General features: G+C 34.5%; 2 protein-coding genes across 2 annotated transcripts in view; both read left to right on the top strand.

Annotated features, from left to right (window-relative positions):
• Positions 1-20469, top strand: part of LOC135681872 (uncharacterized) — a 60796-nt gene that overhangs the window by 6649 nt on the left and 33678 nt on the right. The gene's annotated exons all lie outside the window — the stretch shown is intronic.
• LOC135681993 (uncharacterized) lies at positions 4333-19624 on the top strand. The gene is made up of 11 exons (XM_089113041.1): positions 4333-5870; positions 6419-6737; positions 7446-7578; positions 8128-8241; positions 8518-8631; positions 9362-9475; positions 10826-10939; positions 11250-11363; positions 11530-11643; positions 13719-13832; positions 15212-19624. Exons 1-11 carry the CDS (start codon positions 5845-5847, stop codon positions 15547-15549), a joined length of 1614 nt encoding a protein of 537 aa, XP_088969167.1. The 5' UTR covers positions 4333-5844; the 3' UTR covers positions 15550-19624.

Raw genomic sequence — 20469 nt, 5'->3', positions numbered from 1 at the left:
CTTTCATTACCTCATTGATTACATAACGATATGTCGACCTTTAATTTTTTGTGAAACTTACTCTCATAATTGTGAACGTTAAATTTTTATCATGGAACTTCATAAATGAATATAAGTTTTTGCTGCTCCAAGTTAAAAAATTATTCTATTCAGTTTGAGTTATTACTGAAAAAATTGCCTACAGTTGCGAGAAAAAGAGTATTAATTCTAAAACCGCAGTTCACACTCTGCTATCAAAAGGTGTTTAAACGGAAGTCGTTTTGGCAAAATGATTTTTTTCTGCATAAATTCCCTGCATACAAAGCAAATTTTCTCAAAAACATATCACCGTCGTACAAATCGAGTTTCATTTTTAACGTGTAGTTTACTTACCTAGCAAATTGAGCTCTACTCTGATAAATACGATATTCAGCTATTATTTTAAAAAATTCACCCCAAGAGTTGAAATGAAGTAAAAAGTGAAATCTTAACTTTCTGTCAAATTTTACTGGCCTCCATAAAATTTTCTTGACAATTGGTACTTCATGCTATAATTCGACTTTTCTGAGCTTTATAGGTAAGCGTTACTGTGGCCCTAATTAATGCAAAACGAAGCATAGCCTATCATTGATTATTTTCAGGTTCCCTTCAACGTTAACTGATAGTGTTTTTGTAAATAACCATTAATAAGGCGATGAAAAAGTCTTAGGGAAAAAAATATTATTTATTTAGCTGAACTTTTCCTTTTGAAAATAATTTCAGTAAACCAAAGTGAAATATTAAACAGTTTTCTGGTTTCTTCCAAATTTTCTACCCAGGCTTCTATTTTGTTTCAAATGCTTTTCTTTCTTGGGTGTCACCTTTTGCTTTTCTGCCGCTTCCAATTTTGAGTTTGCACGCCTATTGCTGTCTTCAATTTTTCAATTCGTCAATGTCGTTACATCTAAGCGTATTTTTGATCCAATTCTAGAATGTGGCCTATCTTTAAATGGATCGTCGGGCAGTATTGCAAGCAGAAATTATCCATCTAAGTACCCACATGATCATACTTGCTTGTGGACAATCAAACTTGGTATTGTCTCTAAAGTCAGGATCGAATTCCTCGATTTCGTCCTTGAGGATGATAGCTCTTACCAATATGATTCAGTGAAAATATTTGATGGTCCAAGCACAGCCTCTCCTCTGATCGCCGAACTTAGTGGATTAACATTGTCAGTAAAAACTTACATTTCAAGTGGAAATTCTATCACTATTCGATTCAAGACTGATAATGACCGTGCTAAAAAAGGATTTGAATTGACATGGAGTGAAATTGTCTGATCTGAGGAATAACAAAAAGCTTGATTTACTTATTGCGTAGTCCCGACAGAAGTGCTTCTTGGAATATCTATCCTATTTTGATTCTGATCCTTTGAAGCATTCTTCTTACCTATGGGGAAATTTTCTGTGGAATAGAATTGTACAATCAAGAATAAGATCCAGAAGAAGCATGGCTTACAGTTAGGCATAGTTTGTAGGCACCGCCAAGGCCGGGGGGGGAGGGGGCTGTAGCTCCCTCACTTTTTTGCTGTAGTATGATATTAGTTTTGTGGCATCAAATATAATAATAGAAAAACTACTATGAAAGTGCTCATTGAACCTACAACACTGTAAATGATTTCATACTTCAATGTCTTATGGAAAGGTGACTGAAACCAGTAAACGAGGATATACAAATGTATGTAAAGGCTACAGAAAATTAACATAACTTGGAATGTAAGTAATTTTGGACTTGATCAGAATTAAAAACCCTATCTTCTACAATACACAAGTAAGAAAAGCAATTTTCTATGCAGGAATTGCTTACTAAGTTGCTGCAGCATAAATTATAAATTAATTACTAATGAAAGGAATACAAACTTCTATTTATAAATTGTACAGTGGCCATCCCAAGCCTTAATTTCCATTTTAAATGCTGCAACAGACTTTAGGTTCTTTGTATCATCATTTAGGGTACCCTAAGCATTGCCTACCCCACCCCCCTAAATCTTATAGAGTCTATCCTACATTTTATTGTATGGGATCTCTGAGGAAATTCGCATAAAACTTGTTTGCGTAAGTTTTAAGTTATAGATTTTGTTTGGAAATTCTCCCAGAGAATTGAGGGGCTTTGGTGGTAAATCGTTTTGTAAGCTTCTAAAAGCATTCTCTGTAGGTTATCTGCGTGTATTGTAACATCTCGATGCCATCGCGATGCAACCTTAACCCTCTGTTCTCGACCATTTAAGTAGCTGTGGATTAGATTTAAGCTTTTCCTTTTAGTTCTGTACGGCTCCAATCAGTAAATCGTGCAGTTAGCAGTTATAAACCTTTGAGAGGTCCATTAGAATAGCACCCACAATGTCCTTTGAATCTAAATATCTTTAAGTATACACTTCTAAAACTTTTTTTTTAGGACAAACCAAAGTTTTAAATTACCTTTTGAGAAAATATTACTTTAGTTTGAATGTAATTAAATATTTAAAAGACTTGTTGATCAAAATAGTAATAGTATTCATGTTCACGTACAGTTTACGTTTTTTCTTGTATCACAGCATTATATCGGAATAACTTTTAACTTTGAATTTCAATATTATTCTCTATATCAATATTAGATCAGTAGTAGATCAGTTTTATCTGAAGACCACTTTTCAATTGTTCTAAACCTTAAAGTGGTGATCTTAGCCTATTTGCCTTTTCCGTAATGATTAACTCGTCTGCAATGATTGCCTGTAAAACTTTTCATAAAGTTTAGACTCTAGTGGCCTAAATTAGATCCTGGCAAAAATATTCTTTAAATCTTTCAAAGCAAGACTGTTTAATTGTCTAATTTGCCATAAGGAAAGGCAAAGGTTGTTCTAAGTGGGTGTCATAAAAAAATCAAAACATTTTTCAAACATCAAAGAACTAAAACCATCAGTGAACTTCCTTAGCAACCTATAGCTTTAAAAGTATAGGAAACTTTTATGATGATTTCTGTCGAAGAGCTAGCATCCATGCTTGCATTCCCTTATCACGGCCAGTGGCGTAACGCAGTTTAGGGCACATTGATTCAGCGTTTTTCAACCTTTTTTCTACGGCACATTATTCGCGGAGAGTTATTTTTTTCAATTTTTTAGACCAATTAAGTACAATTATCCATGCAAAGAAAGTAAATGTCCTGTCCACTGCCTTCACTGACTCCCACTGGCAAGCCCAGTCCGTTGCGCTTTGTCCCTATTACCTATATGACGGTTCATGTTCATCATTTCTCTTGAAATGGCAGGTATTTTGCTGTTGGCCTCAATGAAATTGTAGAGACCTTGAACAACACCAAGTCCATTTCTCATGGACTCACATTCCGCAAGATTCAACTAATGGCCAAGGCAGTGAACATAGATTCTTAACGGAGAGCAGCCCTCCATTCGCTTTTTCAAGCCCTCGGCTTTGCCGCTCATTGTAGACTGTCGAAGCATTGGCCAACAAGTTCCTACATACGCTTTAAAGCCCAATTTGTACAATTGCTGACGATTGAGTTTTGTAAAATTTAGCAAAAACTTCCTTTCGAAAACCATTCAGTGCTAAACTGACAAAAACTGACATTTGTTCGTGCTGACGAAAGTCAGATATCTAATAAATTATGAGAGCATAATAGCCGCTTTCTTTTACTTCTTCGACAATCTTTTCAAGCACTTTTTGAGCCTTTAACTTTTTTGTGTTTTTTGCACCCAACAAATTGCTATCTTATTCCATTAATTCCGAAAGCGCTCACGATTAGGACCATTTTATTTTTTCGTCTCAGAGGTTTTTAAACATATTCAAAATGAAGTTTTTCTTATACTTTTTGTTTTTAGGGAAGGCTCCTGCCCAAATTTTTCCCAAAAAACTCAGCTGTCCGAATCTAGGGGCTGAAGCCCTCCCCAGCCCCCCGTCCCATACGCCTATGAGCCAGTGTCGATGCAAATAGAAGTATACATTTTCAATACATCAGAATTTCTGTTTATATCAAGTCTTCAAAACTAAAATGTTGAATTGGCATTTTCCAGAGCAAGTCGAAATTTCTGGTCTATCAAAAATAACTGACATAAGTTTTTACATGCATAGAAATGAATAAAAACCACTTCTATAAAAGCTTTTTGGGAAAAACTAATTTACAAAATTTATATCATAATGCATGTCTTTGCAAATCATCTTTGCATTTACAAGAAACACAGGAACTGAATTTGCGTTTAATCAGACCCTATGTGAGGCTGTTTTTCCTCAGATTAAATATCACAAGCTCCGTCAGTTGATACTTTTTGAATCGGTGCTATTATCTTGTTTAAATTATATTGTAGACAAATAAAGCGGGACTAAATATTTTCCAACTTGCTATCCGTAGACACAAAAATGTCCATCTACCCGACATCAAATGAAAAAAAAATTGAAAATGAAACAATTGAGGCAAATGTTTTGTAGTGTTAACACACGAAAACGGAACATTTTAAAAGCGAATTTGAATAAGCCTAGTGAAATTGTCTAGCTTTTGGGCGCGGTCAAAGCTCTTTCTTCAAAAGAAAGAAGGTTTGTGGCGATTAACCAACTATGAATAAATTTTAACAGCCAATGTTGATGACTTTACCAGGGGCATCGAAGGCATTGAAGGAACTAGAACGTTGCGCTGAAGCTGCACATCCAGCTGCAATTGCAAGGGTTTGGACCTTCTGTTCCGTACACAGTACTTTGCAAATGTGATAGACAATATGCATAAATTGCTATCCTCAAGTCAGGTGTTTGGGATCTGCTCAACATCAATTTTGGCGTGCCCACTGATTGGTGCGAAAATATTCTCCGTTTAGAATCATACGACTATATTGGTGAATGATGGATCTTCAAGATCAGTATAGAAACATGTTTCAGTAGCTCCTGATTGAAAACAGCATCAATGGCTGGCGTGTCGTTAACACGGATCTAGTCATTTTCGTGTTTAGCGTTTAAAATTGTGGCAAATTAGTTGATTTTTTAAATCGCTCGCGATTGTGGCGAATCGTTCTGCATCAAAACAGAATTTGGAGATATTTCCATAACAAGGTCTGTTAACTATCATCTTCAGCATAGCAGATTATCCATTTGTTGAATAATATCGAGGTTTGTTGATGACTAATAACAGAACAACATAAGAAAGAGGACTGTTTCCGAGCGATTATGTTTAGTGTTTTCGGATTATGACAATTGAGTTGATTTCAAAATAATATCATGACTCTCAAGTAAGTTGAAAGAAAATCACATAAAAGAGGACCGGGTCCGATTAACCATCTAAAAATAGCATTTAGGATAAATGTTTTATCAAAATTTTATCTAAAATGCTTTCAGCACATCAAATTGGGCCAGATTAGTCGAGATTAGAATTTCTTTGTCAATTGCAATTTGATCAAAGTAATATATTTAAAATGGGAATCGGTCGGAGAGCCCCGTCTAAAATAGTACTTGTAGGTTTACATTGGGATGTATTATCGTTTTCAGCGTATCAAAATTGGTAGGTGTGCCAACTTTCATGCAGGAGTCATAAAATCAGGCTTTCCCATCGATTTTCCTTCAATGTCTTAGCACCATTCATGATGTCCGGTCAATTTGCTTATTGATGAACCACAGCAGCAGGTAAAATGTTTGACATTATGTCAAGATTTCAATTATGATTATCTTTCAGATTCAAGGCAATAATTATGGTTGCAATCTACACCTGTTAACAGAGTTCATGGGAAAAGCTTTATATAGAACCATTTAAATTTTTTCTAAATCGCTGCAGGTTGCTGATTCATCAGGCTTCTGTATATAAACATGTTTATATGAAAAAATCATTTGAAGAGCTACATTCTCGAATTTTGTAAAATGTTTAAAATGGGAATTTCACAAAGGTAAGCATTTCTTTTCATGCTAAAAATCTGTTATATTGAGCCATACTATATCATGTTATGCTATGTTTTGAAGCGTTGGATGTGACCAGAGGTGGCGCCAGAAATCTTCCGACAGAAGGGTTGCAGCTTCCGACAGGGGGGCTAAAATGACAAAAATATGCAGTTTTCGTTCGTTATTTTGTCCAATTTGCACCGAAAATAACCATTAACATTCTTAGTGGACCGTTCAGTATTTAGGTCATTTTTGTTTTTTCTTGTTTTTTCTATTTCATATGCTCTGTGGGTTCAACTGTCAACCATAAGCTCTAGTTCAAAGCAACTTTGCTTTCAATTTAAGAGCGTTCTTTCACACAATTCTAACATTTGCAACTCTTTGTCAAAAGATGTGTGAACAGAACAATTGATGACGAACGTGAGAACTTTGGTTTCTGTAAAGTTAACTGCTTCTGAAAAAGTCAATTTATCAACTGCTGTTCGACTTTTTTGGTAGCTCTTAGGGATTTTCTGCAAGTAAAAACCAGCTTTACGAAATAAATATTTTATTCTAGGACCATTCTCCTTCTAATGGTCAGCCTAAAGGTTTCCGTTCAAACAATTCTGAGATTGCCATGTGGACATGTCCTTGCTGATTTTAAAATATACGAAGTTGGAAAAGCACTGTCAGGAAGTGTCATCCAAATCACGACTGGAACAAGTGAATTAGATTGCATTCAGTCATGTGCAGGGCACAAAAATTGTCTCTCATACAACATCAACCCAGGGGAGAAGAAATGCGAGCTCAATAGCAAGACAAGGTACCACGGAGGTGCTGCGTTGGTATCCAAACCAGGCTGGATTTACAAATCGACAGATTACAACGAGACCTTGGTTTGTATGCTTGAACACTTTTGAACACTCAGGAGGGCACTTTGCCATTTGCATATAGTTTAAAAAAACCCTAGTTGGTATAGCGGAGAATTTCAGATTTTCTACGTTCGCATGAAGAAATCTCTTTTCCTTTGCAATGGCATGAAAATGTCAACGTACTTTCTTGTTTCTAAAGGTTGCCTATCTAAATGAAAGTTCATTAAGGTCTTTTTGAAAACAATCTGATTCTGAATTATTTGGGTTCCTCTTGTCCCCTCGCGTTTTATGCAATACTTTTCGTCCGATATATTTCAGAGTATCAATTTCGAAAAGTTAGCAAAGGTAACCTAATACCTCAGTATGCTATGATCTCGCTGTAATTCTAACAACTATGAAAATATGAAAATAGATTTTAATGACATTCGCACTTCGCAGTTTTCCTTATGTTTCTATTTCTCTGAATAACGCTGAATCCTTTAAACATGTCTGTCATACACGAGTGTCAAAAGAATGATAAATTTCGACACAGAAGTAATGATAGTGTTACAATAATTTACAAATTGATTTTCATTCTCGTTGTCGACATTTCTTTCCTTTTAAAATTTCTTTCTTCTTATTTAAGCAGGACAAGCAGGGAAACCAGCAATTATTGTTGAAACTTCTATCCTGTAAAAATATTCGTATTGTTATTTTTATTATTGTTTTAACATACCAGACGCAATTTTCTAGATTGGCTCAACATGCCAGGAGCTGCGACCATGTCCTGGTGAAATGCTCTGCAAAGATACATGCAATTATCCATTCTATGAGTGCATTCAATGCAATCGAACAATGCCTGAAATGTTATGTGCTTTTCAAAATGGTGAAATATATTCTTATCTTTTTTCTGTATCTATTTCTTAACTAAACCTTCCTGATATTAGACAAGAAAGCTAGCAGAATGTTAACTTGTGAATTTTTTGTAAGCTGGATTCGGGAATCGATAGCACTGCGATTCAGAAAATAATGGTCAGGAATCGGGCAAAAAACGTAGCGGGAATTCGGAATAAGGGGGCCTGTGGAGTAACCTCAGAAGATAATTCTGAATGATTCGGTGCTTGAAGATTATTCATAGTTTATCTGAGCCGTGTTTCCTACTGAAATCAAAATGTATAGTGTGTAAATGGTGATCTCTGAAAAGGATAGGAAGGTGTTTACAGTCTTCAATTTTGCTAGTGTCATCTGAAGTCTTTAAATATAGTATAGAACATAAGAAATCATTCCAAATAACAAAGAAGAGGAATTTTAAAGCTAAATTTTAAACTGTTAAAGAGATTTTTTGCCAAAGAATAAATTTAACATTCAAACTTATTTACGAACGTTTATGATGTTGAGTGCAAGTTTTTTTATTTTGTTTTACTTCCATTTCAAGCATCAGGACAGTGTGCCAGCAACCCTTGCCAAAACAATGGAGCATGCTTGGAATCAGATGGCATGTACTTCTGTACTTGTATCTCTGGCTATACAGGTATCAACTGTGAAGCAGGTAATGAAACAAAAAGCATCTTCACCTGTTGTATAGTGTTCACTTACAACTTTTCACCAAATAACAAGCCACATGTTCATGTAAATAGTGATTAAGTTAACATAAAAACAGCTTAAATTCAAAAAAGAGAACCATTGTATGAGATGTAAGAAATGTCTTTCATGCTACACAAGGAAATGATATTTCATGCAAGCAAAAAACTAACCGATAGCTTATATCTTCAATTCATGCCACACAAGGAAATGATAACCGTATAAAATTATATACATCTTTTAGGTATAGGTACGTGCTACAGTTTGCCCTGTTTTAATGGTGCACAATGTGAAGAGCAAGGCACAAATTTCACATGCACGTGTTCAAACGGTTTTACAGGGAAAAACTGCGAGACAGGTATGTTTCAGTTTCAATGTCCGGGTAAGCTTGAACTTAAATTTTGTTTTTATATACCAAACGAAGAGTTTAGGTTGCAACATAATGCGTAGAGACCTTCTGTACGGTTACTTGTGTCCGTAAAAATGAAAATTGTTGAAAATTGTACAAGAGATTTAGTCGATTCTGATGATGAAAAACAGATTGATCAAACTAGGCGTTAAAAATTTTATGCAAGTCGAACATAGTCCAACTTTACCTGCTGTACTCTTTGCTCAGCAGACAGTCAATTTAGCAGTGCAAGCAGGAAGCTGTTTTTTGGTTTAGTATTCACATACTTTTAGTAAAGGTTTTTGCTAAAATGAATCAGGTTTTCTTTCCAGATTTAATTTCCATAGAATCTTAGACAAGGGCATGATCGGCAGAAGAAAAAATTTGTTTCGGCCAAGAGGATAAATGTTAGTAGGGGTTTTGCAATGCATTATAAGGAATGTTTTGTATAATAAACACGGAGCTATGTTGGTTGATATAAATTTCATTACATCTATAAAATGTTTCTTTTAGATATAAATGAATGCTTGAGTGACCCTTGTCAGAACGGTGCTACGTGTATCAATACTATAGCTAATTAGTTGATTTTTTAAATCGCTCGCGATTGTGGCGAATCGTTCTGCATCAAAATAGAATTTGGAGATATTTCCATAACAAGGTTGATATAAATTTCATTACATCTATAAAATGTTTCTTTTAGATATAAATGAATGCTTGAGTGACCCTTGTCAGAACGGTGCTACGTGTATCAATACTATAGCTAGCTACAGCTGCAGCTGTTTTCCTGGTTTTAATGGTAGTCACTGTGAAACAAGTAAGGAATTACATTGATTCTTTGTTCTCGATCATTATATTTTTACAAATTTAAGTAGATCATACTAGAAAATAAGTTTAAATAGTATATAAAGTGTTTTCCGTTTTTAAAATTGACTGAATTGAATATTATTGGAATATCAGACTTTGACGTAAAACAATCTTCTAATGTACATTACAAAGTTTTTTTTGCTATGATAGGAAAAGTTTTGCAATTACTTTTTATGTTTCATGAAAATTCCACCTCAGATCTTAAACAATTACAGTTACTAGATTGATATATACGAATTTGAGTTCTCCAGTGTTGCTAAACCTAGACAAATTTAAGAAAGAATTCTTGGTATTTTGTTGGTCTTATTAAACTATGACAGTTTTGTCTTTCTGCTACTAGTTATAAAAAAAGTTTTAGTAGGCATCAAAGATTTAACTAATCAAAATAAATTTCAAAATTATCTTGAACTCTTTCTCATATAAAGATTAATATAAACGAACCTAAAAAAAGTTAAAAATCAGTCATTATAGTTGCAGTTAAGGAGAGTTTTTTGTGTGGAAAAGTTTCAATAATGTAAGAAAAAAAAGAAAAATTACTTCATGCTAACAGGAAAGTTTAATCTAGCATGATCAGAGACCAAAGCCATGCCAACATTTGAATTTGTCTGTGATGCATTTGAAAGCTCTTTCTAGAATGCTTTTTTTAAAGGCTCGTGTGCAACCGGCATGCTTAGCGGCAGTTGTCTTGAGAAATTGACAGTGTTTTGTATTTTCTTGCCGCACGGTATTAGGACGGTTTTTTGAAATAAAGTCGCAAAGCGTTAGGATTTCACTTGACATTTGTTGACACCTGACTCATACAAAAAAAGTTTATTTTGTACTGATCGCGAAAAAATTCTTGTGGTATAAGGTTTCAGACAGACAAGTGTAGCTTTAGCTTTATGTTCCAAGGCAGTCATAGCATTTTTGTCAGTGTAGCCCAAAGCATTTATTGCTTTTTTGGAATATATGAAACAAATCTTTGAATTCGCTGCCAAATATTATCGAGCAACTTGTATTGAGGTTGCAGCTTTAATTTCAATTTCTACTTTATTTTTCAAAGACTGTAAGTATTGTATCATTTTTCAGATTAGGTATTCAATGTATTTTGTTCTTAGTGTAATGTTTTGTTTAATTGTTGTCTAGAAAGACGGTTTGAAAACATTTACTTTAAACTTAACTATGTACATATTGTAAAATGATTACATGTTGTTCCTGCGAAGTAATTTAGGACAAATTTTGATTGTTCGGAACACAGATTTATTTGAAGTCTAATAATCTGTCATAGGATTAACTTTTTACAAAATTTACCCCTTGCTAGATATAAACGAGTGTGCTAGCAATCCATGCCAAAACTCCGGCACTTGTGAAGATAAAGTCAATCAATATTCCTGCCAATGTGTGCCAGGATATACAAGCACGCATTGCGAAACAGGTATGTTTTATAAAGATGCAAACTTGGTCTCCAATTTTCTCCAAGCAGAAAGATTTAACCGAATAAAACCGGTAACTACCTTTACTTTGACATGAGAAAAAAGAGTTCTTTTAAGATTTTTAACTATAAAATTTTTTGCAATCTCCCAAACAAAATGCACACTATTGATGCTCAATTTTTGTTTTACAACTGATGTTTTGTTGATGTTTTCAAACGCTGATTTGATCTTTAAACTTGTTAAACTTTGATGGGAAAGTCTGGAACCGTTTCAAAAATATTGATATGGATAAGTTATTTTCCTTTAATCTAGATGTCAACGAATGCTCAAGCAATCCTTGCAGATCTGGCTCAACATGTCTTGATAATGTCAATCATTACAGTTGTCAATGTGAGCCAGGCTACAGCGGCATAAATTGCTTTCAAGGTAAAATAACCACACTCTGTTTTCCTTTCTTTTCATTTTCTAGATTCCTAGGAATGTGCAAGTTAATCTGAAATTAATAGAATAGTTATAAACCACTTGATTATAAAATTACTTAGTTTTCATCAAGCTTAATTGAATTCGTCTTTATCAAGTTTTTTCATTGCAGAAATCGATGAATGTGCTAGCAATCCTTGCCAGAACGGAGGAACTTGTCAAAACTTGGTAAACCAGTTTGTATGCCAATGCAACGTTGGATATACTGGTTCTCGCTGTGAACAAAGTAAGAGCAAGACTTTATAACTTACTGTAACCAGGGCCGGCGAGAGGTTTCAGAGGTCCTGAGGCAAAATCCAAAGATGGGCCACCTGCGTGCGGTGGGAGCAGAAAGTCTTTGCACCCACACCGTTGATATAATCTCAAAATACTTTTAATGATATTTCCCAAGTCATTTTTGCAATCGCTTAAACATTAATACGATTTTAGTCATACTATTGCTACGCTTGGTTAATTCCATACTTAAAATGGACTTCATTACTTTTGGAAGCCTCCTAGACCTCGAGGCTCTGGGGCAATTTGGCGCTTTGCACCTTTCTTTCGGCAGCCTTGACTGTAATTGCAGCACAACATTGCAAAATCCACCACTATTCAGATAAGAAGGCATTTTCAGACTTTCGATGATGATAGACATTTTTCAGACTTACAACTTTACCGTCCTGTTATTTTTTTGAAAATGTCAGCTGAAAAATTCATTTTCATGTATTTGCATTAATCTTTAGAGAGACATCACCCGACTATGTAGAGATTTGATAAACCCAGTAGCCAATTATGTAGATTAATACCTTAGTTCTAACTTAGTTTGTGCCTACCCCCTCCTCAATAAAATCGAAGACTGTACTTAAAACATTATTCCCAGTAGGGCTTTAACTATGAAATAGCCTTTTTGTATCTGCATACGCTTTCAAATAAGAAGATGTTCTTTATCGATAACCTTCGATTTGTTTCAAAATTAATTTTGCAAAGGTTTTTGATAAAACAGGCTAGATGGAAACAGGCATATAGCCATAGTACACTTGACTGTTTGCCAATGATGGAACTTAAAGCCAGGCATGTGGTGGAGCTTTCATTTAAGGACAACTTTGATCAACAAAAGCCCAACGACATCAACATATTGCTAAATGATATTACCAGAAACTTAAGATTTTGTTCTGTGCCGCTTATCCAGGGTGTAGCTAGCGGGAGAAGGTTGTAGGTGGGTGGGACATTTATCAGATACTTTATTCGTAAAATCATCTTTCAGTAGGTAAAATCATCTATCAGAAGAGATATATGCCGATTCCACTGCACTTATGATGTGCATTCAATAATTTCAGTAAAGCTGCGACAGACCTCTTTAATAAACCGTCGGCAGATATTAAAGTCAAGGGAGTTTTCATCACAAATGCCCAATTACTTACGCATAGAAATGAAAAAAGACTTTTAGCTTACCACTAGAATGAGCTGAATATTTCTTTATTTCATAAATATTTTCTTCCATATTGCAATTTTCATTAAGCACCCTCATTGGTAGAAAGGAGATATTTTTAGCTCATTTGCCCTGAATCTCAGTTCCTTTTTTCATCGATACAATTCAGGAATTTTGCTGGTCAAAAAAAATGTAGAGGCAACAAATTGATATTTGATACATCAATCGAAAACTCTCAAAATCTTACTTAACATTCCTAAAGTGTGACTTTGGACATGAAAGTTGAATATTATTCCGACATTTCGATCACGGATAGTTGTGGAGAAAATTGCAACTTTACAAACAAACATAGGATAAACACAGTTTTCTTTCATTGAATTGGTACCAGTAAAATATGAAAAAACACGTCACAAGATACCATGAAAAAAACATATAAACATCAACTTAGGGCGAATCAATTAAAGGACGAACGCCCCTTATGAAATTAACGAGAAGCTGGTAATTTAAAATGAGGTCTCTTGAAATTTGAATATATCCTGCTTTGTGCAGAGGCGGGGCCAGTCACCAATGTCATAGAAGCAATTTTTTTAAGACACACCATTTTTACTTCCAAGAACAGGATTTCGGCATAGATGAGTGCCTGTACTGCTAGTAGGATATACTCATGACCAACTTTTTCAAGAGCGGATTATTTAGAATGACAATAGTCAAATTTCCAAAACTTCTACTCCAGTTGGAGAACCGACCTTACCTGACAGGAAAATGTTAATGATATATTATTGATCTTTTTAGACCACCGTAGAACACCATGCAAGGAAGAAAAGGCTTGTTTGCTCTCTCATAAAGACAGCAATAAAAACTATATCTTACATCTGACTTTCTTCTTTAAATAGATATTGACGAATGTGCAAGTAACCCATGCAAAAACGGGGCTACATGTATTGACGGTGTGAATCAATGGACCTGTAATTGTCCCCCTGGTTTCAGTGGAACTGTTTGCTACCCAGGTAAGTTCTTATTTTACTGCATTCGTATGGGAAAGAAATCCTATGCAAAGAGCGGCAACTGCCAACCGTTGATTTGCTATGTACAAGCTATGCTATGCTAGTCCTAATACAAATTACAAATTCTTCTACATGGCAGAGCAATTTATAAAATGGAACTAATCCTTGAACATGTAAGGAGGCTTTCATTAGAAGCAAAGTAGAGTGAAACCACCAATAACCATCACCTCTGTACAACAGCTACCTCAAGAAATGTGGCCAATGGAGAAAGTCCCTGTCGAATTAATGGTCAAAATCTCATAAAAACCCTCCGCACGTTAGCCAACTCCAGCCAACGGCCAAACGGTCACTTGGGAGTTCCCAATGCCTTATTTGACCTCCATTAACGGTCAAACAAGCAACCTTTGCAATTAACTGAAATAAAATTCCAACAAAATTGTTTATTAAATGTATTAAGAAAGCAACAACTTTTTTTATCAAACTCATTAGCTTTTTCCAGCCTTTTCCCCTTGCTTGATACATCACAGAAGTTTCAAGTGCTAGCCCGACCCCACGGTTTATTTCTATTTACGATTCAGTGACAGTGCATGATATCGTGGATCACAACGTTGTGAGTAAAACCAAGTGTATAAATTTCTTGAATCACCCCTCTCCCTCTTCCGACTGGATAAAAATGATATATGAAAAACCTCCTCATAGCGGTCACCTCTAAAACAACGGCGACTAAGCTTGTTCCCCAAAGTGGCCGCTATTAGAGGTTCCACTGTACATGCTATGCATTCACACAGCTTTTACTTTTGATGCTACATATTTGAGTGTCTACTAGTCATACTGTATGTAGATGGAAAAGGTAATTGGTTAACTGCAAATGTAACTGCATATAATGAGGTTCTTTTAATTTGAATATGATTAAAATACAGCTGTATGTAGTCCCAATAGGAAGGGTAAATTTCTGAAGATCTTTGATTCCTTAATTTATGTATGAAAGATATGATCTGAAACATTATATATGCATAGAAATTTGTCTTTTGATACTTCCGTAGCAAAGTGCTCAATACATTAGCAAGTAGAGCGTGATATATCATAGAGTTGAAGAAAATAAGACTACATGGTTTATCTCTACAAGCCTGTTTCGTGAGTAACTCACTCTTCAGGAGATGTTACTCACGGACATCTCCTGTGACTTCAGGAGAACATCTATATATATATATATATGTATATATTAATTGAGGGAAATTAATTGACTTGGGGGAAGGGGAAGAAGAGGATTTGCCCCTTGACGTAAGTATGGCAAGGGACTCTCCTCTGCAATTCTCTGTATATATCTATTTCCATTGGTTCTTTGTTTGCAGAGGACACTTATTATTTTTATACATTTGTAGATTGTGCTCAAACATTGACTGGATCATCAGGAACTATTGCTAGCCAAAATTATCCGTCTGTCTACCCAAATAGCCATGAATGCATTTGGACAATAAACGTTGGAGCTGGCTCAACAGTCAGACTGGAATTTCTTACTTTCAGACTTGAAGGTATATCATCTTGTTGGGATTACGTCACAATAACACAGGGCTCTGCAAACTCTCTAATTGCCAAATTGTGTAGGAGCAATTTAAGTCAGAAAGTATTCATTTCGACCGAAGGTATTGTCAAAATAACTTTCAAGACGGACTCTTCGTTAAATTACTCCGGCTTCGAACTGATTTGGACGAAAATGTAAACGGCTTAGAATATATTTACCTGAGTTTGGTAGTTTCAGTACAAGAAAGAAAAGAGAGTTTTCTATCAATCATCAGAATAAATCATTCCGAGGGGCGCACATTGAGCTTTATGGGAATGCACATTGACCAAAGATATGTTGATTTGTATCCTAGAATGTCGCGTAAAGGAATGTCCTGGAAGCATCATTGAAATTTTCAGAGTCCTTTGATACTAATGAAAAGTTTTAGCCTTAGTGAAAAAAAATGTACCCTCACTTTTGACAAAACTAATAAAATGTGGCTTTATCTTTGTGGAAATGTTCTCCGTTTTATGAGAATCGTAGCTCAAGCCCACTAGAATCTGTTCTGAAAATTTAAAGCCCAAGATTGTAACCCAAGAATTTTTAACTTTATGTATTAATGCTAGGTGATTTGTTTGATAAAAGAAGTATGCCATCTAATGAATGTTCCCACACTTTATCAAATAGATAGCCCTCATTAAACTATAGTGACTCTACTTAGGCCTGTTAACGCTAATTTTTCCTTCCAATCCATTCCATCACATTCTCACATTGCAGCACAGGCATCACTCTCTTTTCATGCGTTTGTTAATCCGTATTGTTTACTTAATCTTTGCCAATTTACGCTTCTTCTCTACTCGCCCCTCCTATCTTTATCTCACATCGTTCGTGTTAATTTTAGATATTCATTTCTGTATATAAGTATGTTAATTTGTGAGTAATTTTAGTTCAGTTCAGATCAGAGCTATACAGGCAATCTTCTGTCTCTCTTCTCCAGCTCCGTGTTCTCTGCGCGTAAAATAAAACACAACGCTAGGTTTGGAAATGGCACGTAATCGATGAATGGACTTATTAGTTAACGAACGGCATCAAATAATAACACAACAATGCGCAATTCTCTTTACACTAAAAAACTTTATACAATTTTAGGGACCATCCTCCTGTGTATGAGCAATCCTCCCTCTTCAGTTTTATAGCTAAAACTCAAAGAGAAAAAGATTGCTCTTCTTGATAATACTTCTCTTACATCTAAAAATGTCTAAAATTTCAAATTTTAATACAACTATAATTTTGACGCTGGAAAAAGCATAAAGAAAGGTAACGTAATATTTTTCAAACACAACGTAAACCCGTTTGTTAGCTACAATTTAGATGCTAGACAGAATAATTTTACAACAATAAAGAAATTGAATCTTTCATCGAAGTTTACTGGTCATAGAACGAGTGATTGACATAAGATCTTCGACGCAAGAAACTTGTTTCCTGATTTTTTATTACTTCCCATTTTTTCTTACTAATTGAGTGGAATATTGAAAACGTGAGAAGTACCCAAAGGGGGATTGAGCATTTCTTAAAGCCAACAAAATCTTTTGGGCATTTTTAATATCATGTTATCATTCAATCTAACCATATCTCTAAACTCTACCTTAAGATTGAAGTATGTATTTTCCTTTATCAATCAGCCTGCTTTCCTGGCAGGGCAATCGTTATCAAATAATTAGAAATAAAATGAATTGGAAATATCAATAGCTTGCATTTTTCAGCAAACTGCATGTAGCATAATCATTATAGATCTATGGCATAACAGAACATAACATATACATGATAAATGTTCCATATTAGATTGCAGTTCGAGCAATTTTCATAGGAAACTAGGCTCAGGATTAGAATCAGTTTCTTAGTATCTAGCTGATCTAGTACTCAAAGTTTTTTTAAATAATTTATTTAATACCAAGTAGAAAAAACTACTTCTAGAAACTTGTAACGCAAGGTGTTCTTCTTTTTATTATTGAAACAGAAATTGGAACCTTAAAAAGTTATATCTATCCAACTTAGTAAAAAAGCAGCAGTTTCTGTTTGAAGGTGATCAGTTCTATGATTACTTAAGGCTCAATTTGTTATAGATAGGCTCTTCTAAAATAAAGTCTGTATCATCATAGTGAAATTTTTTATAGATCTAGTTTCATGTCCAACTTTTTCTATTCAATTATTTATTATTTATTAGAGTTTCATGTTAAACTAATTTACACTTTTTATTCGTTAGCGTGTAGCCTTCGTGTTTATATTATTAGATGACACTGTAAAATTAATTCAATATAAATATGATCATTAACGATGAGATAATTAATATTATAAAACATAATAAAAATATATGGTATTAAGACAACTGGAAAGTTCCTTGGAATGTAATTAGTCTCTTCTCAGTAACACGAGTTTTAGTTAGAGTTACAAGTGTATACTTGGTTCTAAATTATCAAACTTTCTTTGGAATAACCAATACTATTTATTAAAAAACCTTGATATATTTATTACCAATACTATTTATTAAAAAACCTAAATATTGTATGTGAAGCTGATTTTGAAAAATTGAAACTTTATTAGAAACTGGACCGAGACTATTTACCATAGCTTTTATTTCAATATCTATTACTACTTTCAAATATCAAATACCTCTGAAGTTAGAGACTATAGACAATTTTTTATTTTATTCTAAATATAATGAAAAACAGAAGCATAATGCATGTTACTTTAGGACAACTTATGTCCCAAATGCTTTAGATAAAACGTCGAAAATGGATTAAAATGTGAGTGAAATTTGTACCCAGGTAGAGACTAAAAGTAACTTGAAACGGAAAAATCACATCATCAATCAATTACTGATTTGTCAAAATGTATTTTGCTGGAACAAGATGTATTCATTTTACAATATTTAGACAAGTAACATTTTATACAACATGCTTTTTAAACCAATGTTCCAGACAAAAATAAAAAAAAACTTTAACTTAAGAACAAAATATCTTAAGATGCCTAATTTACAATGTGTCACAATTTTATATCGATGAAAATTAAAGTAAACATGGAAATTACCCCGTCAAAAGTTGTTTTCTTTGCTGGGACAAGCAAATTCAAAGAATTTCTCCTTTTTTAATATATTTTAATACAGGCTAGACTGCTAAAACGCTACTTTTCAACAATACAGGGAACAGTACCCTGGGAAGCAAAAGCTTGTGACTACCCAAGGGCCATTGCGTATAGTTTAAAAAAGCTTGCCACGAGAGTTTTTGCAATCAGATTAATACAATTTGAATGGGATAACATCGCAATAATTACCTGGCATCTGATTGGGGACAGATTTTGGTCAAATAATTTAGGACAAAAAGGTTAAATTAAAACAGAACAAGTCAAAAAGAACCATTATTTTGAATGTGATCAAAGGGTTTCATTTGCATGGTCTATGACGAATTGGAAATTTTTTACTCAAATCGACCACATTTATGGATGAATTGTAGAGTGAGTAGAAGTATATTTCCAATTAGTTTATATTGAAAGTCTTTATCACCTAGCTTCTTTCTATTCAAGAAAATACGATATGCAAACTATCATCGATGAACGAGATGCAAAAGTGTGACGTAGGGGTTTTATTTGCAAATCGATTTATTTGTGCTGTTTTTTATCTCAAACCCCCAGATATCTCTATACAGATATGAAGCGAAAAGTTTTCTGTTCTAGAGGAAATGTTATAGGAAATTCGTTTCTTTTCACCAAGCTGTGTGTAAAATCTTCTTTCGATTGCTCAAAGATGTGACGTGCTCCATAGGCCTGGCTACGGGTTGAGAAAAGGAAGTTTTCAGTCTTTGCAAGTTTATCGTACTGCTCTTAAAAATTCTTTCAACTTTTGGCTGGAGACATCCATTAAAATGACAGTTAAACTTGTTTAGAGATGTTGATCAAGCAAGTGCACAAGATACATAGAATCAAAATAGGAGCAATGAAATGGTTGCAAAATTTGTTTGTGGTACCATTGAAAAGTCTCCTCTTTATTCGGAAATTTTAGAATGGATGAAAACAAGAATAGGGGTTATATTTCAATATTCTCCGTCTTCATAACACCTTCATCAATTGATGAACCGAACTGCTGTTTCTTAGATTTCAATCCAAGTCAACTCAAACCCTTTCTCGGCTGTGTGATCAGTTGACCTTAAATCAGTTAAAGGCAGTCTGTCCCCTATTGTGCTCAACTTTATTTTCACGGGAGTGAAATTCACGCACCATTGAGCTTGATCGATAATTAAACAATTTAAGCCAATCATGGATTCCAGAGCTTTTGAATCAAATGGCTGTGCTCCCGTTGAAGTGAAGCTGTGGCTAGAAAAAATTTATTCCCTGTTTGGTTTGTGCGACAGATATGTCAACAGGGAAAAGAAATGCTTCCATTATCATCATTCAATTCCAGCCACTATACCTTCTTGCAATTTCCGATAGCCTTTTGCTTGCAGTTTCAAATGTCGTCCACTATCGCATCTAGGCCAGCCAAAGCGAGCAGCGTAATCCGTTAGGGCGGGAAGACCAATTGTTCAAATTAGCCAATCATTGAAGGGACTGACTGCCTTTAAAGAAAGTCCTTTAAAACTCAATGTTTTCACTGACAAGGTTGAATCACAAAGTTTGGCGATAAAAGGAGACCCTGTGCTTCGTCCATCAAATATTGTCATCGAATCGTATCTGCAAATGATGCTATCATCAAGAATGAGATAGAGAACTTCCACTCGGACTTTTGAGCCATTACTAACATCGATTGTCTACAATCAGTTATTATTATGTGGGAACTCAGACAGAAAGTTTTTGCTTGCAATACTGTCGGACGATCTTTCAAAATTTAGGCCACATTTTAGAATCGGATCCAAATTACGTTTGTTACGATTTTAAAGAATCTAAAGTTTGAGAACAGCATACATAACATGCAAACCCACGGTGGTAGCAGAAAATTTTAAGTCGATGCCAACAAACGGAAAGAATTGAGACAAAGTCAAGTTGAATTGTTTGCAAATAAATTAAAAATTGCTTTTCCTCTTTGCTTAACTGAATTCAGAAAAAAATTAACTTCTTCATTAATACTTCTCTTTCAGGAAGACAAATATT

Source organism: Rhopilema esculentum, chromosome 16 (assembly GCF_057945365.1).
Source record: "Rhopilema esculentum isolate cy_ngs chromosome 16, ASM5794536v1, whole genome shotgun sequence".
Classification (NCBI taxonomy): domain Eukaryota; kingdom Metazoa; phylum Cnidaria; class Scyphozoa; order Rhizostomeae; family Rhizostomatidae; genus Rhopilema; species Rhopilema esculentum.
Note: the sequence above shows the minus strand (reverse complement) of the source record. Positions and strands in the feature narration are given on the sequence as shown.